The sequence below is a fragment of the Odontesthes bonariensis genome, chromosome 5 (genome assembly GCF_027942865.1).
Source record: "Odontesthes bonariensis isolate fOdoBon6 chromosome 5, fOdoBon6.hap1, whole genome shotgun sequence".
In the NCBI taxonomy this organism is placed as follows: domain Eukaryota; kingdom Metazoa; phylum Chordata; class Actinopteri; order Atheriniformes; family Atherinopsidae; genus Odontesthes; species Odontesthes bonariensis.
This window is the reverse complement of record NC_134510.1, coordinates 36096423-36114732: the sequence shown is the minus strand read 5'-3', so window position 1 is coordinate 36114732 and position 18310 is coordinate 36096423. Positions and strand designations below refer to the sequence as shown.

Here is an 18310-nt window from a genome sequence, read left to right as displayed (position 1 = left end):
CTAAATCAGCATGACATACATGTGCACAGTGCTTACCTCGTGGCTAATTTTGAACGTTCAGATCTGAAGCTAAAGCAGCATTTCAGAGATAAACGAACAAGTTGAGCTGAAGTAATTATTTTTAAATGGACATTTCCATCCAGGCTATCCAAAGGGGTTTAAAAAAAGGCAAGAAAAAAAATAATGATAATAATCCAAATACAGCAAATAGAATAGAATAGAATAGAATAGAAAAATACTTAATTCATATTTATTATTCAATATTTATTATTATTTAATTTTTATAATATTTAATTATTCAACATTGAACACACAAAATCTATAACAAAATTGCAGCATGAGGACAGGAACGCGTGTAAAAAGTGAATGTTTGCATCTATTCAGCGTACAGACTGTACACCAGTGGAGGTGAGCTTTGTTTGACAGACTTTACAGTCCAGCCAATGGGAGCGCCGGCTTGACCGGACGTACGACGCACTGTCACGTGACGTATTTATATAGGGTCAAGCGGAAGCGCTTGGTAGCCATTTCACTTCTGGAATTGCTCAGTGGATCATTGAGTGGAAGTGCAGCGTCAACAGCGGTGGACAAATTTGGATGGTAATAACACTCCGCCCTCAGCCCGATGGAAGCGGCCGTCAACCCACCTCACGACAGGTAATACCCGCTCTATCTTTATGCAAGACCCGGGACGTTTTTTTGTGCGTTTTTCATGTTCGTCTGAGCTACATTAACCGTTGGATTTAACCGTGTTGCTACGGCAATGTTATCGTTAGCCTCCCGAAAAGAACGCTAGCTTGTCATCCAACGGTTTAACTAGCTTGCATAGCAGGGTGTTATGTCAGTATTAATTACTCAATGACTGCCAAATAATATTAGAATTTGTTCGCTTGGTCTTCTTTTTTGAATTTTTTTTTTTTACTTTATTTTAGCTTTTTATGCTAAAGCCAGGAGTTATATGAAGAGGCTAATGACAGCTGCAGCCTCAGCCGGCTGCTCCCCGCCGGCTTTCTCCCAGTCGGGTCATTCATTGCTCAGACAGCCTCCTCACACTAATCTCATGTGATCAACACATGAGGTCATTCGTCATAATTAAAATGCATGTTCGGCGCTTACCCTAAGCCAATACCATTAGCTCCCATGCAGGTCGATAGCCACCACTGAACCGTTAGATTCGTCTGGTACTGTGGCTGTTTTCCTGGCTCAGCCACAGGCTCTCTGCTGGTGAACCAGCGCCTTTATACTGCGGAAAGCTGCTTGAATAAACCGCCTGGCTGTTTCTAAAGCTGCGCATTTATATTAAGACTTGATGCTTTTTGTGTTTTTTTTGGTTAGAAAATCACCGTTCCCCTGTTACTGTCATTGTGAACCGGTGTTTACAAACAGGGAGGGCGGGGCGTCCAAACCACGCGATCACCAGCTGGTGGATCGTAATTCCGAGTGGCCGATTTGTAGCGTCAGCCTGAGTGCCGATGCTATTTTAGATGGAGCAGAAGTTGGTCCCAACGCATATTTGAGCAGCAAAAAAAACAGACACTAGGCAGACGAAGAGTATTTATCTTAAAGTTACACAACGGTGCTTTAGATTGGAGGATTCTGTTGGACTGTTATGCTCATTTAACCCTTGTGCGGTCTTAACATTGTGACCTGTCCTACCAAAGCCCCAAAATAAAGCAACTTAATTTAATTTTAAATCCAAAATCTATTTTGTATGATGAAACCACCTGTTATTTATCTATTCAACTCAATTCAATACATTTTTATCATGTATTTTTTTGTTACACAATACAAAAAGACAATCACCAGTTTTCAGGATTACACTTTTTTTTTTTTTTTTTTTTTTTTTTACCACAAACCAACTGTCAGTTGGACCAACAGTTTTCTTGTTTTCTCAGTTTTCTTTTACATTATAAAGGTTTATTATTGCTATTATATAAATGTGAAGTAATTACTTCTGAATTAATTATATTGAAAGGGAAAAAAACAGTGAACTTTTTTTGGTGTTTAAATGTTTTTATAATTCACGGGTCAAAAATGACCCATAAGACAATCTTTGTGCCCTAGTGGTGTACAGCCCACATGGAAACATAAACAAAAATATGACTTTTTCTAATGATGGGGTCCCTTTAGGAAAAGTCATAAAATTTCAAGTTGGAAAAAGATAGTTTAAGGTGTTTTTTCTACAGCTAAACATGGTGGTGGCTCACTTTTGACCTGCAAGACAACAGGAGGGTTAAGCATGTTTTCTCATCACTAATGCTTTTTTTTTTTAATCATTCTTTGTGTTGCTGTGATTCTGATTGAAGTAGAAAACCAGGCAATAGGCTTGGCAAACGTTTGTGTATCAGTGGGGCAGGTGTGTGTTCTGAATTCTGGGGATGATATTTATCTGCTTTCTGCTCAGAGAGATGAGAGAATGGGAGGATGATGGCTTTTTTCTTGGCTACATGGACTTGGAGACCTCTGCCACCTCTTTGTGCCTTACAGAACGTGGTGTAATTGGACCACAACCACCTGGAGATATTGTGGCTTGTAGAGCGTGATGACCTCTGCAGATCCAGTCTTTTATTTAGTATTTGTTTCAATAATGCAAACAGGAGCGTCTGGCTCAGCTGAAAAACTCGACAGCAGCTCAGTCAGGGGCATTAAGCTAGTCGACGTGAAGTGTAACATCTTTTTTGTATTATTCTTGTGTGCGGCAACCTCTTTTTCGAAGTTACTCACGTAGTCGAAGGATTGAATTCATCCAGCTCATAATTATGCAGCCAAATGCAACAACTTTGCAATGAAATCTAACATAAAGTGCACACACCATGCAACACCAAAACTTAATAATAAGTGTTTGATCTGAACACTGTAAACAAACATTATAAGGTCAGATTTATTATGCTATGAGTATATTTGTTATAGCAGCAGAGTAAATGAACTACTTTAGTCTTTTTGTGCTTTTTGGACCTGCTTTGCATAGACTTCTTGCAATATACAGAAAACTATAGGCTAACTCCTTATTGCCTGTGAGTTTGACTATTATAGATAAAGATATAGTAGGATTTAAAAGCTTCTTTTAAAGTTCTGAATCAGAATATGGGGAATTATATGCTCTATTAAGGCTGTTTACTGTGTATTTTTGAAGCTTAATGTATGAGCGAGTGATATTGACTTTGGATTCTTGTACCCCGGCCTTTGTTTATTTGCTGGTGAGGACCCATGTCCGGGTAGAATCCAATGCGACGGTGGTTCCCATGACAGTGCTAAAAGTAGCAGCCTATTGATGGAATCCGAGTTTCCTGGATGAGTTATTGGACTACGAGGGCAGCTTCACTGGTCATGTGGCTCATGTGAACGATGTGTGTTTAAACTCAGACTTTGACATGATTGAGTTTCTCGTGAAAGCATCTTTTCATGGGATGAGGAGGCAGATCGGTGAACTGTATCAGTGGATGTAGAGGTACCACAGCAGCCTGGGTGTCTCTTAATCTTTTTTGATTGATTGATTGATGGATTTTTATTTTCGAACATGTATAAAAAAGAAAATGTATGTAACTATTTGTACATACAAAAGAAAGAAAAAGAGAAATTAAAAAAATAAATAACAAAACACCACACATTGTTCGAAAAAGGAATGGGAAGAAGTACAATAGTTTTTTAGTTTCCCACCCCTTTTTAACTACTCCTCAGTTTGTAAATATCCTAACTACAATACACCTATACAAATATTTGATATTTTATATATATAAAAATACACACTTCCTAAATATCTAAATAAATATATACCACACACATATCCTTGTAAATATAAATGTAAATATGAATATATATATACCATATACTAATTAAATTACAATCTAACAATTAACCCTATTCTATTCATATATTTATCCCTCATCATCACTCAACATTGAGTCGCTTGTGGTATGAAATGCGCTATATAAATAAAGATTGATTGATTGATCGTCCTCCGTTAACATACTTCCTCTTCCATGTACTTGTTTAAAATATTTTTTTGTACCTTTTTTTTTAAACAGAATTATATTTGCACTTTGTTTTATTTCTGTCTCCAGACTGTACTTCTGACTGATCTTATCCTTCTGGCTTTGTGTTGCTTTACAAATATCGGTTCTTTCACTGTTTGTGTTGCGAGGTTGTCTGAGTGAGTGCTTCACTATAATTTCCTTTCATCTTTGCCCCATCCTCCTCTCTTGCCGTCTCCCCAACTTTAGCTCTCTGGTTGGGTTGTCCAGTGGCGTGATGGACCAACACACCAGTTCGGGCAAACGCATCCGTAAGCCCTCCCTGCTGTACGAGGACTTTGAGAGTCCCTCTCTGCCACATACATTGCCCCAAGCGCTCCCTGCCCCCCTGCAGCCCCCAGTGAAGGATCCCAGCCGGTCAGGCCGCATGACCAACCAGCTGCAGTACCTCCAGAAAACCCTGCTGAAGTGTCTGTGGAGGCACCACTTCGCCTGGCCGTTCCACGAGCCTGTGGACGCCTACAGACTCAACCTGCCGGTGGGTTGGACTCACGTGTTTTAAAAGATTCTTTTTGTTGGTTTTATTCATGTTTCTGCAGCTCACGCTTGTGTCTAAGCTCAGATGTTCTTAAAATTTCTAAATTTGAATGTCTTTTTGTCAAACAAAGGTGTTAATGCTTTAAAGGGATAGTTCACCTCTTTTGACATGAAGCTGTATGACGTCCCATATCAGCAACATCATTTATGAACATCTTCTTACCCCCTGCTGCGTCCTGTGAGCAGAGTTCCAGCCTCGTTTTGGCGTTGATGAAGGTAGTCCGGCTAGTTTCAATTCAATTAATTTTTGTTTATATAGCGCCAAATACAACAAATGTCATCTCAAGGCACTTAAATAATAAAGTCCAATTCAAGCCAATTGGAATTCAATTCATTGTAATCATAATTATTTATAAAATAATCCAATTCATTCATATAGAGCGTATTCAAAAACTATTTCCTAGCTAAGGAAACCAACAGATTGCACCGAAACTTGTCTTCAGTCCAATCTCCCGTTGGCTGGGGTTTAAAAAATAAAGCGTTTTGCTTCTCAAAACAATATGCGTTCAACAGAGTAATACATTTGCATCACAAAATTGTTCATCCAGGAAAAAGTCAGACCTCACAATCGCTTGGTGCTATTTTCTCTCCCTTCGTATCACTGCCTGCTGTGCAGACCGAAGTGCAGACCGAAGTGCAGACCGAGCAGCAAACACCGTAACAGGCGCGGCTGTTGGTAGGCGGCAGCACGCAGTGATACGAAGGGAGAGAAAATAGGGCCAAGCGATTGTGAGGTCGGACTTTTTCCTGGAGAACAATTTTGTGATGCAAATGTATTACTCTGTTGAACGCATATTGTGTTGAGAAGCAAAACGCTTTATTTTTTAAACCCCAGCCAACTAGCCGGACTACCTTCATCAACACCAAAACGAGGCTGGAACTCTGCTCACAGGACGCAGCAGGGGGTAAGAAGATGTTCATAAATGATGTTGCTGATATGGGACGTCATACAGCTTCATGTCAAAAGAGGCGAACTATCCCTTTAAAATACATAAATAAGTAACTTGTCCATTGTTTTCAGGATTATCATAAAATCATCAAACAACCGATGGATATGGGGACCATAAAGAAACGTTTGGAAAACAACTTCTACCGCAGTGCAAGTGAGTGCATACAGGACTTCAACACGATGTTCACCAACTGCTACATCTACAACAAGGTAGGTGAAAGCAGAAAAGAACTGTTTCTCTATTTGCCACGAGGAAAGGAAAATGCAAAATATAAGTTGGCAAAGAACCAAATAAGTCTTTGTGTAGATTCATTGGCAAATGATTTTTGGGTCGGCTGTTCTGGTGACGAAAACATTAACATTAATCTCATGTGAATGCTTATATCGTTCATTAAGCTTTGACAGTGTAGTTCAGTCATGTATTTTAGCTGAGTGTTCTCTGTTAATAAGAAGAGAGGATTGTATTCATCATCAAAAACCTATAATTAATAAAATAAACAATAACCTACTTATTTAGGATTGCTGTTAATACCCAGTAGTATGATGACACTTTTATCTTATTTTATCTTAATCGATTTTGTTGTTTTTTATTGCTTTGACTGTTCTTTTATTTGTTTTTACTTATTCTTCTCTTTATTTATTACCTGCTGTAAAGCACTTTGGTACACCGTAAGGATTGTCTGTAAAGGGCTGTTTAAATAAAATACATTTACATTTACATCAGTTTTCAACAGGTCTCACTTTGTCATTCGTATCTTGATAAAAGTTCATAAAACATCTTTGTTTCATGCACCGGATAACCAGGCTGTTACAGCGGTTCTGATAAAAGTGTTCTTAGCTGTCCTGATGTTTTATTATGTTAACATCTTTGTCCTGGTTTCTGTTTTTCTCAGCCTACAGATGACATTGTGTTGATGGCCCAATCCTTAGAGAAGATCTTTCTCCAGAAGGTAGCCCAGATGCCCCAAGAGGAAATTGAGCTTCCTCCACCAGCTCCTCGCAACAAAAACAGCAGAGGAAGAGGCCGTAAATCTAACAGTGAGTGTGGAAAGGGCAGCAAAGCCTTGTTGAGTTTAATCCAACTTCTTCTTACTGCTTTTTTCCAGCTGAAATAACTTCAGTTTTGTTATGACACTGGTAATTTGACACATTTTTAGGCCCGATCCTAATTCCTCCACTTGACCCCTTGTATTTTGAAGAGGTAACATGTCCTTTTCTATCAAAGGATCAAGGAGTAGTAGCCATCCAGACATCCAAATGACCCCCAAAACCCCTGTTTGAAAGGCTAAATGCACACCACTCATTGATTCTTAAAAGAAAAGAGGCACCTTGCCTCTGCAGCACAGAGGGGTGAGGCATTGGGACTGAGCATTAGTCTCACTTCTGCATGGATTATTGTCCTTTTCTTTACCATTTGATTATATTTCTGATGTCTTGCTGCTGGAGAAAAGTCATTTGCTTGTAGATTTTATGAAGAATCTCCATGGATGTCCTCCGCTTCTTTAGCAGTAACATTTCTTCTGATGCCTTTCTGAAGCCGAATTGTATTTCCAAAGTTGTATTTCTACTTTATCTGCAGCATCACGGGCTCAGCAGGTGCCAGCAGTGTCCCAGTCTGCCTACTCACCTTCCTCTTCAGACACTGGGGAGTCTATGCTGGCCAACTCTCCTCAGACTGTTCTGACCAAAAGCCTGCCTCCAGCCAACATCATGGGTCTGCCCCCTACACAGCCCACAACCAAGGTATAAATATATCTATATTTATGTATAAAACATGATACTGATTATAAAGGTTTGCATGTGTAAAAATTGGATGAAGTGGTATGAACAATGTATGAGAAGGGGGGAAAAAAAGGATTTAAAAACAAAAGAATAAAAATAAAATTTATATCTGTTTTTTTTAAATTTTCCAAAGACAAAACAGAAATACACACATTTGGCTCACATACACATCCAAGTTAAAATTCAGATTTAAATTTATACAGGCGAGAGATTCAGGAGTCATCCCATATAAATAAAATAAGCAAGCAAAATAAACCAAGTGTACTCTGCCATGCATGATACATTCACATGATCAAAGAGAGGTACACAGAAACAAAAACATATCAATTAAATGGTAGGGTGGCATTTACGAGGCAGAGCATTCTCAGCTATGATACAAACCCTCCTACAAGAGTGGTAGAGATATTCAAACCACATCTTTGCTGTGTAATTTACACGTCAGATAGTCCAAAGCAACATATTCGAATATCACCCTATGCCATTGAGCCTTAGATGGGGCTTTATCCATTATCCAATTCAAAAGAATACACTTTCTAGCTCAGAAAGCAAGTGTTTGGGGAAGTTTTCTCTTAAATTTGTCAGTAATGGACAAATCAGATATGCCAAGTAGCAGATATGAGGGGTCATTATTTCTATTAGTAGACAGAATCTTATTTATTTCTTGCTCAATGACCCACCAAAGCTGCTGTACTTTTCCACAGTGCCACAGACAATGTGTAAGACAACCGGTTTCTATTTTACACTTGGGGCACTACTGGAGATGAGTTAGGGTTGAACTTATGACGTTGAGAGGGAGATATGTGGGCCCTATGCAGGAGCTTTAGTTAAAAGGATTGTTTTAATGCTAATAATTTCTGCAAAGACTGAAAGGTTGAAACATTTTGATATCTTGGCCTCGTGCTATGAAACCTCACAAAATGTGTTGTGTGTTAGTTTCTGCAGAAGAAGAGAAAGTGTTGAATATTAATTCTGATGAAAGTAGAATAGAGCTAAAGCCATTTTTTATTTTCTTCTGTAGAAGAAAGGTGTAAAACGTAAGGCAGATACCACCACCCCCTCTACCATGGGTTTTACTGTGGGCATGTCGGGAGCAACGCACATGGTGGGCTTGGGGAAAGGAGGGCACGGGGGCCAAGTTCACGACACCTCCATGCACAAGGTCTCCTCCATGGGAGGCATGAGCTTAGAGACCCCGCCGGGGATGGGCCTGGTCAGGAGCCCCGGCGGTCCTGTCCTCCTCCAGCCCATGATGGCCGGTACCGGACGCAGAGTGGGCAGCGGACGCCCCATCAAACCCCCCAAGAAGGATTTGCCTGATACTGTCCAGCCTCAGCCCTCCAAGAAAGGCAAACTGAGTCCGCAGCTGAGGTACTGTAGTGGGCTGCTGAAAGACATGTTGTCAAAGAAGCACGCCGCCTACGCCTGGCCTTTCTACACACCTGTGGACGCCGCCGCTCTAGGACTCCACGACTATCACGATATCATCAAGTGTCCAATGGACCTCAGCACCATCAAGGTAACCGTTCACTGCTGTAGTGATACTTTGATAATGATGCTTTTTAAAAATCCATTTGGCTGAAGCCCTAACGTTGTCGTTTCCATTCTCTCCACCAGAGAAAGATGGACTGCCGTGAGTACAGGGATGCTCAGCAGTTTGCCAGTGACGTCAGGCTGATGTTCTCCAACTGCTACAAGTACAATCCACCTGATCACGATGTTGTTGGGATGGCACGGAAGCTGCAGGCAAGTTCAACTTTCTCAATCAAGCTTCAAAAGGAATCTCCACTAATGGGACATCGGACTTAATATGTTCTTATCACCCTCACACACTAGAGTATTTAAAAAGATTGCAGCCCTCTGACTCATAAGGAGCCTACAGATTCCCACCATTGGTTTCAGTGTTACTACTTCTTCTGGCCAGCAGAAAAGACACAGGCTGTGTTCGAAACCGCATACTACTCCTACTACTCATACTAACTTTTTGAGTTAGTATGCGAGTGTGAGTAAGCGAGAAGTTCCCGGATGCATACTAGATTCTCCGAAATGTTGGGTATGCATCATGAGGTTACTACTCATACTCAAACTACCCAAGATGCAACGTAACGTGACGTCGCCGATCGTCATTTCCTGTCAAAACGGCAGTTTCAAGCTAGCTACAACGAGGGTAGGTTCACTTCCTGTTTTCAAAACAAAAGCACCAATTGTATCGTAATGGTTTTCCCTGTGATAAAAGGCAACGGGTATTTTATTTTGTGAAAATAACCGGAAGTGCGTTGCTCACTGCGGCTAGCTTTAGTAGCGCCGAATTCGTGGGAACAAAATTGTAAGTAGCCGGTATTTTGTCAGGTTTTCAACACTTTGGGGATCTAAACGACTACTTTCTCGCCTGAAAATTGATCTGCCGCTTTCACGTCTCTCTGAGCCAGCAAAGGAGAAAGTAACGGAGGCGAAACAGGCTGTTCGTCTCAGGGAAAGCTGGCATCATTTAACGCCGTCACCATCAGCTGATTTTTGTGACTTGTTGTGTGTAAGCACACGCTGATGTGGGGCTGAGCTCCTCTGTTTGACGCTTTTTATTTAACCAATATGTAAAAGAGCTAAAGCTTTACCCTGAACAGCTGAGGGAGCATCAGCTGTTCAGCCACCCATCCCTCTAATCCTCTACATCCTGAAGAACATGTCTACACCTCGTCGTCGCCTCTTTGGCTGCGCTCTGGTTCAAAGAGTGAATGGAAGTTTATGCAACAGTAATGTGCAGAGACTGGAATCATTTGGGGTGGGAACCACATAACAGCACCACTACCCATAAAGCATTGCATGCATACTACAAGTGAAAGGTTTTTCTCTAAAACAAAGACATTCCTCTTCCTGTAAATACTGCATCTGGATAACACCAGTGTTCATCTAATATAGTCGGGGAGCCAAAGTCTCAAAAATGTGTTGAACCTGACATGGTCTGCCATACTTTTTATTGATGTTTTTTATGTTCACTTTGACCCTAAGAAGCAATAATCAGAGGGTCTGCTCTGCCGGAAACATTGCGAAAATAAATTGTGGCCATTTTAGTGTATGTACCCTTCATTTGTTTTATAGAAAATGTTGGAAAATTACAATTTCCAACAAATCCTCAGTGGGTTGGGTAAGCTGTCAATAAATGCATTCCAGATGCACAGAACCCATGTGGAGACAACATCCAATGAAATTATAACTCTTAAAATACATTTCTACATGATTTTGGCTCAATTTAATGCAAAGAAATCAGGCGTTTTTTAAAAAAACTTTTTTCCAATATTTTCATCTTTACTTCATTGGCAATCGATTATTTCCCCCAAATTATGACATCAGTCAGTATTCACCAAACAGTATACTCATTCCATGGAAAAAATTGGAAAAATCCAACCAAAATCATTGGATCTGTGATGATTTCACTGCTAGGCCTAGTTGGCGATCAACAGGCTCAGAACCTCAATATAATAGTTACTCAATCTAATAAGCCATATGTGTCACGAGTCGAAGGTTTAACGGTTAAACCGACCAGATTTATTTATTTATTTTATTTTTTTCCTGCTGCAGGACGTGTTTGAGTTCCGTTTTGCCAAGATGCCAGACGAGCCACACATGGAGCACACAGCCATGTCAATAAGTGGGCATCCAACATCTTCTTCGTCCTCCTCTTCCTCCTCCTCCTCCTCCTCCTCTTCCTCCACCTCACAGAGTGAGCCCAGCAGCGAGAGCGAGGAGAGCGAGAGCACGCCCAGCTCGGACAGCGAGGAAGAGCGAGCCCATCGCCTGGCCGAGTTACAGGACCAGGTGTGCACACAGGTGAGTTCACCAGTGCGCCTCACTTCAGCCACGTCTTCTCTGTTCACAGCCCGGGTTCGTCAGAGCGATAACTTTATTTAAAAATGGATTTTTACACAGCTGCGAGCTGTGCACGAGCAGCTGGCTGCCCTCTCCCAAGGCCCCATCGTCAAGCCCAAGAAGAAGAAAGAGAAGAAGGAAAAAAAGGAGAAGAAGAAGAAGAAGAAACTGGAGAAGCGCAGCAGAGGTGGCCGAAGCAGAGCTGGCTCTGAGGAGTGGAAAATGCCGGGCAAGATGCTGAAGAGCAAGTCTGCCAAAGCAGGTGGCTCCCAGGCAAAGAAGGGACAGGGCAAGAAGAGCAACAAGACCAGCAAGTAAGGGGCAATAAAAGACCCACCACACCACTTTCCATAGAGCTCTGTCCTGCCTCCACATTAACGTGTTAAGGAAGCATCCACCCACGTGTTTAAAATGTCACGCAGCTAACAATGGCTGTTTTATTTCTACTTTTCAGGACGGCTAAGAAGCCTTTCTACCCCCCCGTGGCCCCTTCCATGCTTCCTCACTACGACTCGGAGGAAGAGGAGGAAATCGTGCCCATGTCGTATGACGAGAAGCGCCAGCTCAGCCTGGACATCAACAAGTTGCCGGGTGAGAAGCTGGGCCGCGTGGTCCACATCATCCAGTCCAGGGAGCCCTCGCTGAGGGACACCAACCCCGAGGAGATTGAGATCGACTTTGAGACTCTGAAGCCATCCACCCTGAAGGAGCTGGAGCGCTACGTCATGACGTGTCTGAGGAAGAAACCCCGTAAGCCTTATGGGGAGCAAGGTAGGTGAAACGGCCACGACTCTTATCCTGTTTTCCTTTAATGTCCTGAATGTTGCTTTGTAGTCATTAACAAGTTATTGATGCCACTTATGTTTGTGGGAACAATCTATCAGCATCAAGTCTGTAATAAACTAATGTTGGAGGAAAAATGATGTAACAAATGCATTTAAAAGTCAGTGATGTTGAACAGTTACACATCTTTACTTGCTTATCTAAGGCCTGATATAGTCTTGTGGTCTAGGAGTAGAATGAGAGTCTATTTCATAGAGCTGACTGTTCCTTGGGAGGAATTAGTAGCAGAAGCATAAGAAAGGAAAAAGCTTAGATATGTGGAGTTGGGGGCAGAAGCAGAGCGTGAGGATGGAAAGTTAGAATCTGTCCAGTGGAAGTAGGATGTAGAGGATTTGTTGCAGAGTCTGTTGTCTCATTGCTGAGGGAGCTGGGTGTAAGTGGACAGAGTGTGAGGGAAATAGTGAAGGAAGTGTCAGATGAGGCAGCAAAATCCAGTCAGTGGATTTGGATTAGAAGAAGCAATAGCAGCTGGGGGCCCAGCAGCGGGAGCACTTAGGGTAAACAGACTCTGAAGAAGCAAAGAAGAAATATCTAAGGATATTTAAGTGGAGGGTGTGGCCCGTGTGAGCCTTTTGAAACCAGGCGGCCATTTTGGTTGAGTTGTATGGCTTTGTTTTTGCTGGCATTGTTAGTGATTATAGGACTGTTTAGGTGAGTTTGTCGGCTGAATCTGCTAGTGTGTCTTGTCCTGCCTCCACCTCTGGCACCCTCTATATTTTCATTACCCCTACCCGAACCAGGGTTTGAAGTCCATTCCTACTTATCTTTACCTCTTCTATTTCTACCCCCTACCCCAACCAGGGTTTGCATCCCCACCCCGCTGTGACTGGTGTGCAGTTGGTGAGAGGCTGGGGTAGCTTGTGGCTGTGGGGAAAAAAAGATGGTGGTTGTGGTGTGAGGAGCAGTGATGGCTGGCATTAGGGGAGTGACTCTGGGACGCCAGTGGTCATTGTCTAGCCTCCTGGAGGTGTCGTGGGCCCAACTAGACGAAACACTGATGAAAGGAGGTTCCCACCTGATGACCCCAAAGACATGTTTTTTTTCTTTAGCACAATTTTCTTGTGTTTACCTTTTTTTTTTTTTTTAAATCACTGGTGTGATGCAGCTGCATGATTTGGAACAACTGACCCCATAAGGGACGACAGTTTTCAGCCACTTTAGTTTCACAACTTTGGAATTAGTCACATTTTATCCATCTCCCAGGTGTTTATATCGAATAGCTTTCTGCCCTGAGTACACGCTGCAGGAGCAGCTCGACAGAGCTGATACAGGGATGCAGATACCTGATTGCTGAAGGTGGTCTTCAGCAGCGCATGTTCCCTAAAACGTACGAGGGATATTTGTACACTATTGGGTCATGTTGTGACGGGAAGATTTTATGATGCTGCAGCAATCCAGCTTTAGTTTTTGGCACCTGCAAGAAACGAGTTTTTCCTAAAAGAAGAATTTATTTCAAGCTTTGTTGGTCTCTTCCAACTGAAGCCGAGTTATGTGGCGGATTTGCTCTAATTTGACACCAAACGTTTCTTCCCAATTGTGATTTATTTCTTTTTCTTTTTTTTTTTCTTGGCTGCACTGCCTCCAGAAGAGAAAGAGCTCGATGTTCCAAGGCTATTTGCCTTCTCAAAAATACTCTAACTTATTTAGACACCTCAGTGATCCAGTTCCCCAAACATCCCTCTAAGCTGGCTGTCATCTTTTCCCCTGCAGCAGGAAAGAAAGGCAGTATTGGCATGTCTAAAGAGGAACTGACTCTGGAGAAGAGGAGGGAGCTGGAGAAGAGGCTGCAAGACGTCAGTGGACAACTCAATTCAGTCAAAAAACCCACCAAACCTAAAGGTGAGCTCGCATGCCGGGTTTTAATGTGTTTTAGAAGCTATGTTACAGTTTTTCTCAGTTTAGTTTAATCATAGCAACTTAAAAAAAAAGGCCAAAAAATATGTTTTATTCACTGTCAAAAGCAAATGAATTTTCAGAGATCATCACTGCCACCAAAGTGACGGAAGCTCCCAGTTCCACTCATGGTTCATCAGTTTTTAATCCCCTAAAAGTATTCCTGGGAGCTGTATGCTTAGAAGTTTTGCCACCGTGAAGAACCTCTCATGGCCTTAAAACTAAATGTGCCGTGACTCTCCGGCTCCTTCCTCATTAGGTGAATGGGGAACTATGACTATGCCAGTCCAGCTCTACCCCGTATCTCTGCCTCAAAGCCTGCCGTGACTCAGCTTTGCTCATGTTGTGGGGAACAAACAGCATAAAGTAATGATCGGCACAGATAACTCTCCCCCACCGAGCCTGAGAAGCTTTGCACATAAGAGGCAGCACCACGCTGGCAGAGCTTCCCTGGTCCCAGAGACTTTTCAAACATGAGGCTTCTGTGTGGGCCGTCGCACACAGCTGGGGTTTGGTCTCGGGAATCGGCGAACACAGCCGCCTGCTGTGCTTTCCCGGAGGGAAAACTGTTTATCCGGGAATCCCAGATAAATGGGGGAAATGGCATCGCTCCTCAGAGTGTTGTTTAGTGGCGAAAAGCAGCTGTTTTCTGGGTGGAGAAGTAAGTGGGAGTGGGGAAGAGCGGTTCCTGTGCTCCAGAAATGTCTCTCTCTCTGAGCTGAGACGTCTTCTCCCACAGTAAGACTCTGATCTTCAGCGGCTGAGACTCCGGAGCTCTGGCAGCATCTCTGAGAGCTGAGTTCAAGTGGATGCTAGCTTTAATCTGAAGCTTGTGCTAGCTTTTATCTCAAGATTGTGCTAGCTTTAATCTGAAGCTTGTGCTAGCTTTAATCTGAAGCTTGTGCTAGCTTTAATCTGAAGCTTGTTCTAGCTTTAATCTGAAGCTTGTTCTAGCTTTTATCTGAAGCTTGTGCTAGCTTTAGGCTACGGCTACACGAAAACGAAACGAGTTTTTTTTTTAAAAACGGGTACGAAAATTCTTGCGACCACACGGCAACGCTGCTGTAAAGACTCAGGTCCAGACGAAAACGGATGAAAACGATGAAGTACACACGCCACTGTGTCACGCCACGCTGTGAGACAATAGAGAAGTCTCACAGCGTCAACGTTTGACTGATGCAAAAACGTTTTTGCTGTAACAATGGAAACGAAACGACCTCGTTTTCAAATCTTCCCACTCTGGAACCCGTTCTCAAAAACTATCGTTTTGGGGTAGTGGGAACGCCGGCTCCGTGTGGCTGCGACAGCGAAACGATAAGAAAAAGCATCGTTTACAGTGAAAAACGTTTTCGTGTAGCCGCAGCCTTAATCTGAAGCTTGTGCTAGCTTTAATCTGAAGCTTGTGCTAGCTTTAATCTGAAGCTTGTTCTAGCTTTAATCTGAAGCTTGTGCTAGCTTTAATCTGAAGCTTGTTCTAGCTTTGATCTGAAGCTTGCGCTAGCTTTAATCTGAAGCTTGCGCTAGCTTTAATCTGAAGCTTGCGCTAGCTTTAATCTGAAGCTTGCGCTAGCTTTAATCTGAAGCTTGCGCTAGCTTTAATCTGAAGCTTGCGCTAGCTTTAATCTGCAGCTTGTACTAGCTTCTCCTGAAGCTGGTGATCCAATTATCCACACAGCTCCACCCCACCAGTAGTTAGGGCTTGTTCCTCCAGGGCTGGTTCTTCCAGTGTTTAAGGCAGAGCATCTGAGAACGTAGGTGGTGCAACTGAATTAGCCTCAGATCAAGCGCAAGTTCCGATGTGTAAATTAGCAGAAAGCAGCGAAACGCCACAGGTCAGCTGGATGGCTCAGTGGGGATTTACACAACATGCATGTTGTAAGAGGATTAGGGATCAATTTGTGTCGGTATAAAAGTATAAAATGATCTAGTCAATCAGTTGAGAGATGAATAATCTATTAAAGGGTTGAGCTTCACCCAGATGTTTCAGTGAAAGTGTCGTGTGCTCTTCCCCCCTCAGTGGAGAAGCCCAGCGCTGCAGAGACTCACGCTCAGCCGTCACGCCTCAGTGGCAGCAGCTCCAGCTCGGACTCATCTTCCTCGTCCTCCTCGTCGTCCTCCTCGGACACCAGCGATTCAGACTCCAGTTGAGATGTTTAGCGAAAGCCTAAGAAGTGAATCCACTAATAACTCAGGGACTTGGGCTGGCCCAGGACGCATCACACCCTGAAAGAAAAACTGAAAACACTCCAAGTGAAATCTGTTTTGATTGTGGGACTGAGGGACTCGGAACATCTCTGTAGAGCCCAAACACTAAATGCCTTGGTTCTCCCCCCCCCCCCTCCCTTTGTAAATACCTGTACAAATTTATGTTTCTTTTATAAAGAAGATTTTTATGGTGATCCCCAAAGAGGGAGGTGGCGTAATAAAGAGTGGAAAGACGGGCCTTGGCCTTCTGCTTTGCCCCTCATGGCAAAGGGCAGAAGAGTCTTTTTCTTTTTCCTTTTCTTTGCTTTTTCACCCACTTTTCCTCGGACGTTACTGGAACCAGCAACCTTTTGGTCACGAGCCTTGCTTTTTCTAAAAAAAAATCTGGCCTTTTGTCCATACTTGCTTTTTAGATGAACCTGATTGTTGTTCATGGTTAAAACATTTTAAAAGATGAATACTGTTAACAGAGATCCAATATTCCTCCTCTTGTTCACCGGTCTGACAGCCTTAGAGCGGTGATTGACACGTACCCTACGATACTTTCCACATTCAGGTGGAAATCTGAGGTTGGTTGCAGCTTGAGTTCTTGATCACCTCTCTGTTATGTTTACAGCACTTTTTCTTCTTTGTGTGACAGTGACATTTATGCTGCAGTCTATTTTAAAGCCTGTACAGTAGCTCTTGAAAACACGGTGGGCTTAAAGTCCAGTATAGAATAAGTTAAACTTACTGTAATTACAAACTTTAGCTTCTACATCACACATCGATTCAGTTTGTACTGAGTTAGTGGCTGCACTGTTCTCCTAAAAGCCCATTTTAAGACTGATTTGTCCCATCAACACGACACTAATTGAAATGCTGTTTTCAGTATTTTGAATGCACTCACTTAAAAAAAAAAAAAAAAAAAAAAAAAGCTTTGATGCCATTCTCGTTCTTCATTTCATCAGTCGGTAGCCGGTAGTGTCCCTCCGTTTCTGAGCTGAACACCGGCTGCTGAATGTTTCCAGGTTATAGCGCAGGCCTCCAATTCTCCACTTTAAAACGTGAGGTGATGTAATTCCCATTTCTCAAATTCATCTGAAGCACTTGCAAACTTGACGAAGGTTTCTTGAAGAAATCTTTTTGACTTTTTGTGCTGCACTTACTGGAATAAATGAGGCTGACTGAGTAAAATTACCCTGAAAATACAAGTTTCCCTTGAGATGGTGGAGTCCTCATAGTCCAAGTAGTTGAAGCCATTGTTGAATGTTCAGTAAAATATATGCTTGTATGTATTTAAACTGTATTTGCTGTGGCACAAATTGTATTTCTGCTGTTCAGTCTCCTATTTAAAGTTATGTTGTTTCCTTTTTTACACACGTCATTCCACTTATTTGTCTTAGTTGTTTACTTAAGCATTGCTGCCTCTGGTCAAGCTGGTTGCTTCCTCTCAGAGGAAAACCTTTCATTTGACATCTGTGTTTATTAAAATAATCTCTTCTGTAGGACAAATGAGAGCGTTGCGTCTGTTTGATCAAGCAGAAAAACACCAAAGATGCCGTGCTGCCGGCTTCTAAAAACTGCTTTTCTACCCCTTTTGTTTGAATTTTAACGAGGACAAACTCGTGCTTTGGGAGTTTATGGGGGATTTATTAAAGTGGCACATGTAAAGGCGTCCCATACCTTTTTTAAATGATGCTACCTGTGCCATCTGGAGCACAAAAAGCAAACGAGATGTGGCCTACTTATTGTGTTTTCACAGACTGTAATGACGCCTTTCCCCCAGTAGGTGGCAGTAGTTATCAGGCTTAATCTGAGTTACATCTGAGCTAAAAACTTCTTTTTTTTTATGTTGGAAAGAAGTCTTCAGATAATAAATCATACAGTTCACAGACTGATATTTGGAAGTGATGAGTCAGACTGTGACTCAGCTCACTCTGATGTTGGAGGACATGAACTGCAACAATTCCCAGTTCGGTTGCTTTTTCAGTCTGTTTGAGCTCTTCAAACTGAAGATTATTTATAAAGAATCAGTTTTAGCAAAGATGGAGTATGCTAGGGTCACTAGAGTACAAAAGTCCCTCCGTTTAAGACGTTTTCAGACAGCTACATTAAAAAAACAAGGTATACTTTAGTCCCTGATTTACTCCTTTATGTCCACCCTGTCACCTACTAAACAGTCTGCATACTCATGCTGTACTATATGTGTCCTTTGGTACCTGTAAGT

General features: G+C 42.3%; 1 protein-coding gene across 1 annotated transcript; it reads left to right on the top strand.

Annotated features, from left to right (window-relative positions):
• The first annotated feature begins 541 nt into the window (after positions 1-541).
• On the top strand, positions 542-17611 carry brd2b (bromodomain containing 2b). Its single transcript, XM_075466250.1, has 12 exons — positions 542-657; positions 4221-4509; positions 5590-5727; positions 6411-6555; positions 7097-7260; positions 8318-8815; positions 8914-9042; positions 10873-11121; positions 11221-11474; positions 11615-11931; positions 13714-13842; positions 15914-17611. Exons 1-12 carry the CDS (start codon positions 626-628, stop codon positions 16042-16044), a joined length of 2475 nt encoding a protein of 824 aa, XP_075322365.1. The 5' UTR covers positions 542-625; the 3' UTR covers positions 16045-17611.
• The last annotated feature ends 699 nt before the right edge of the window (positions 17612-18310 follow it).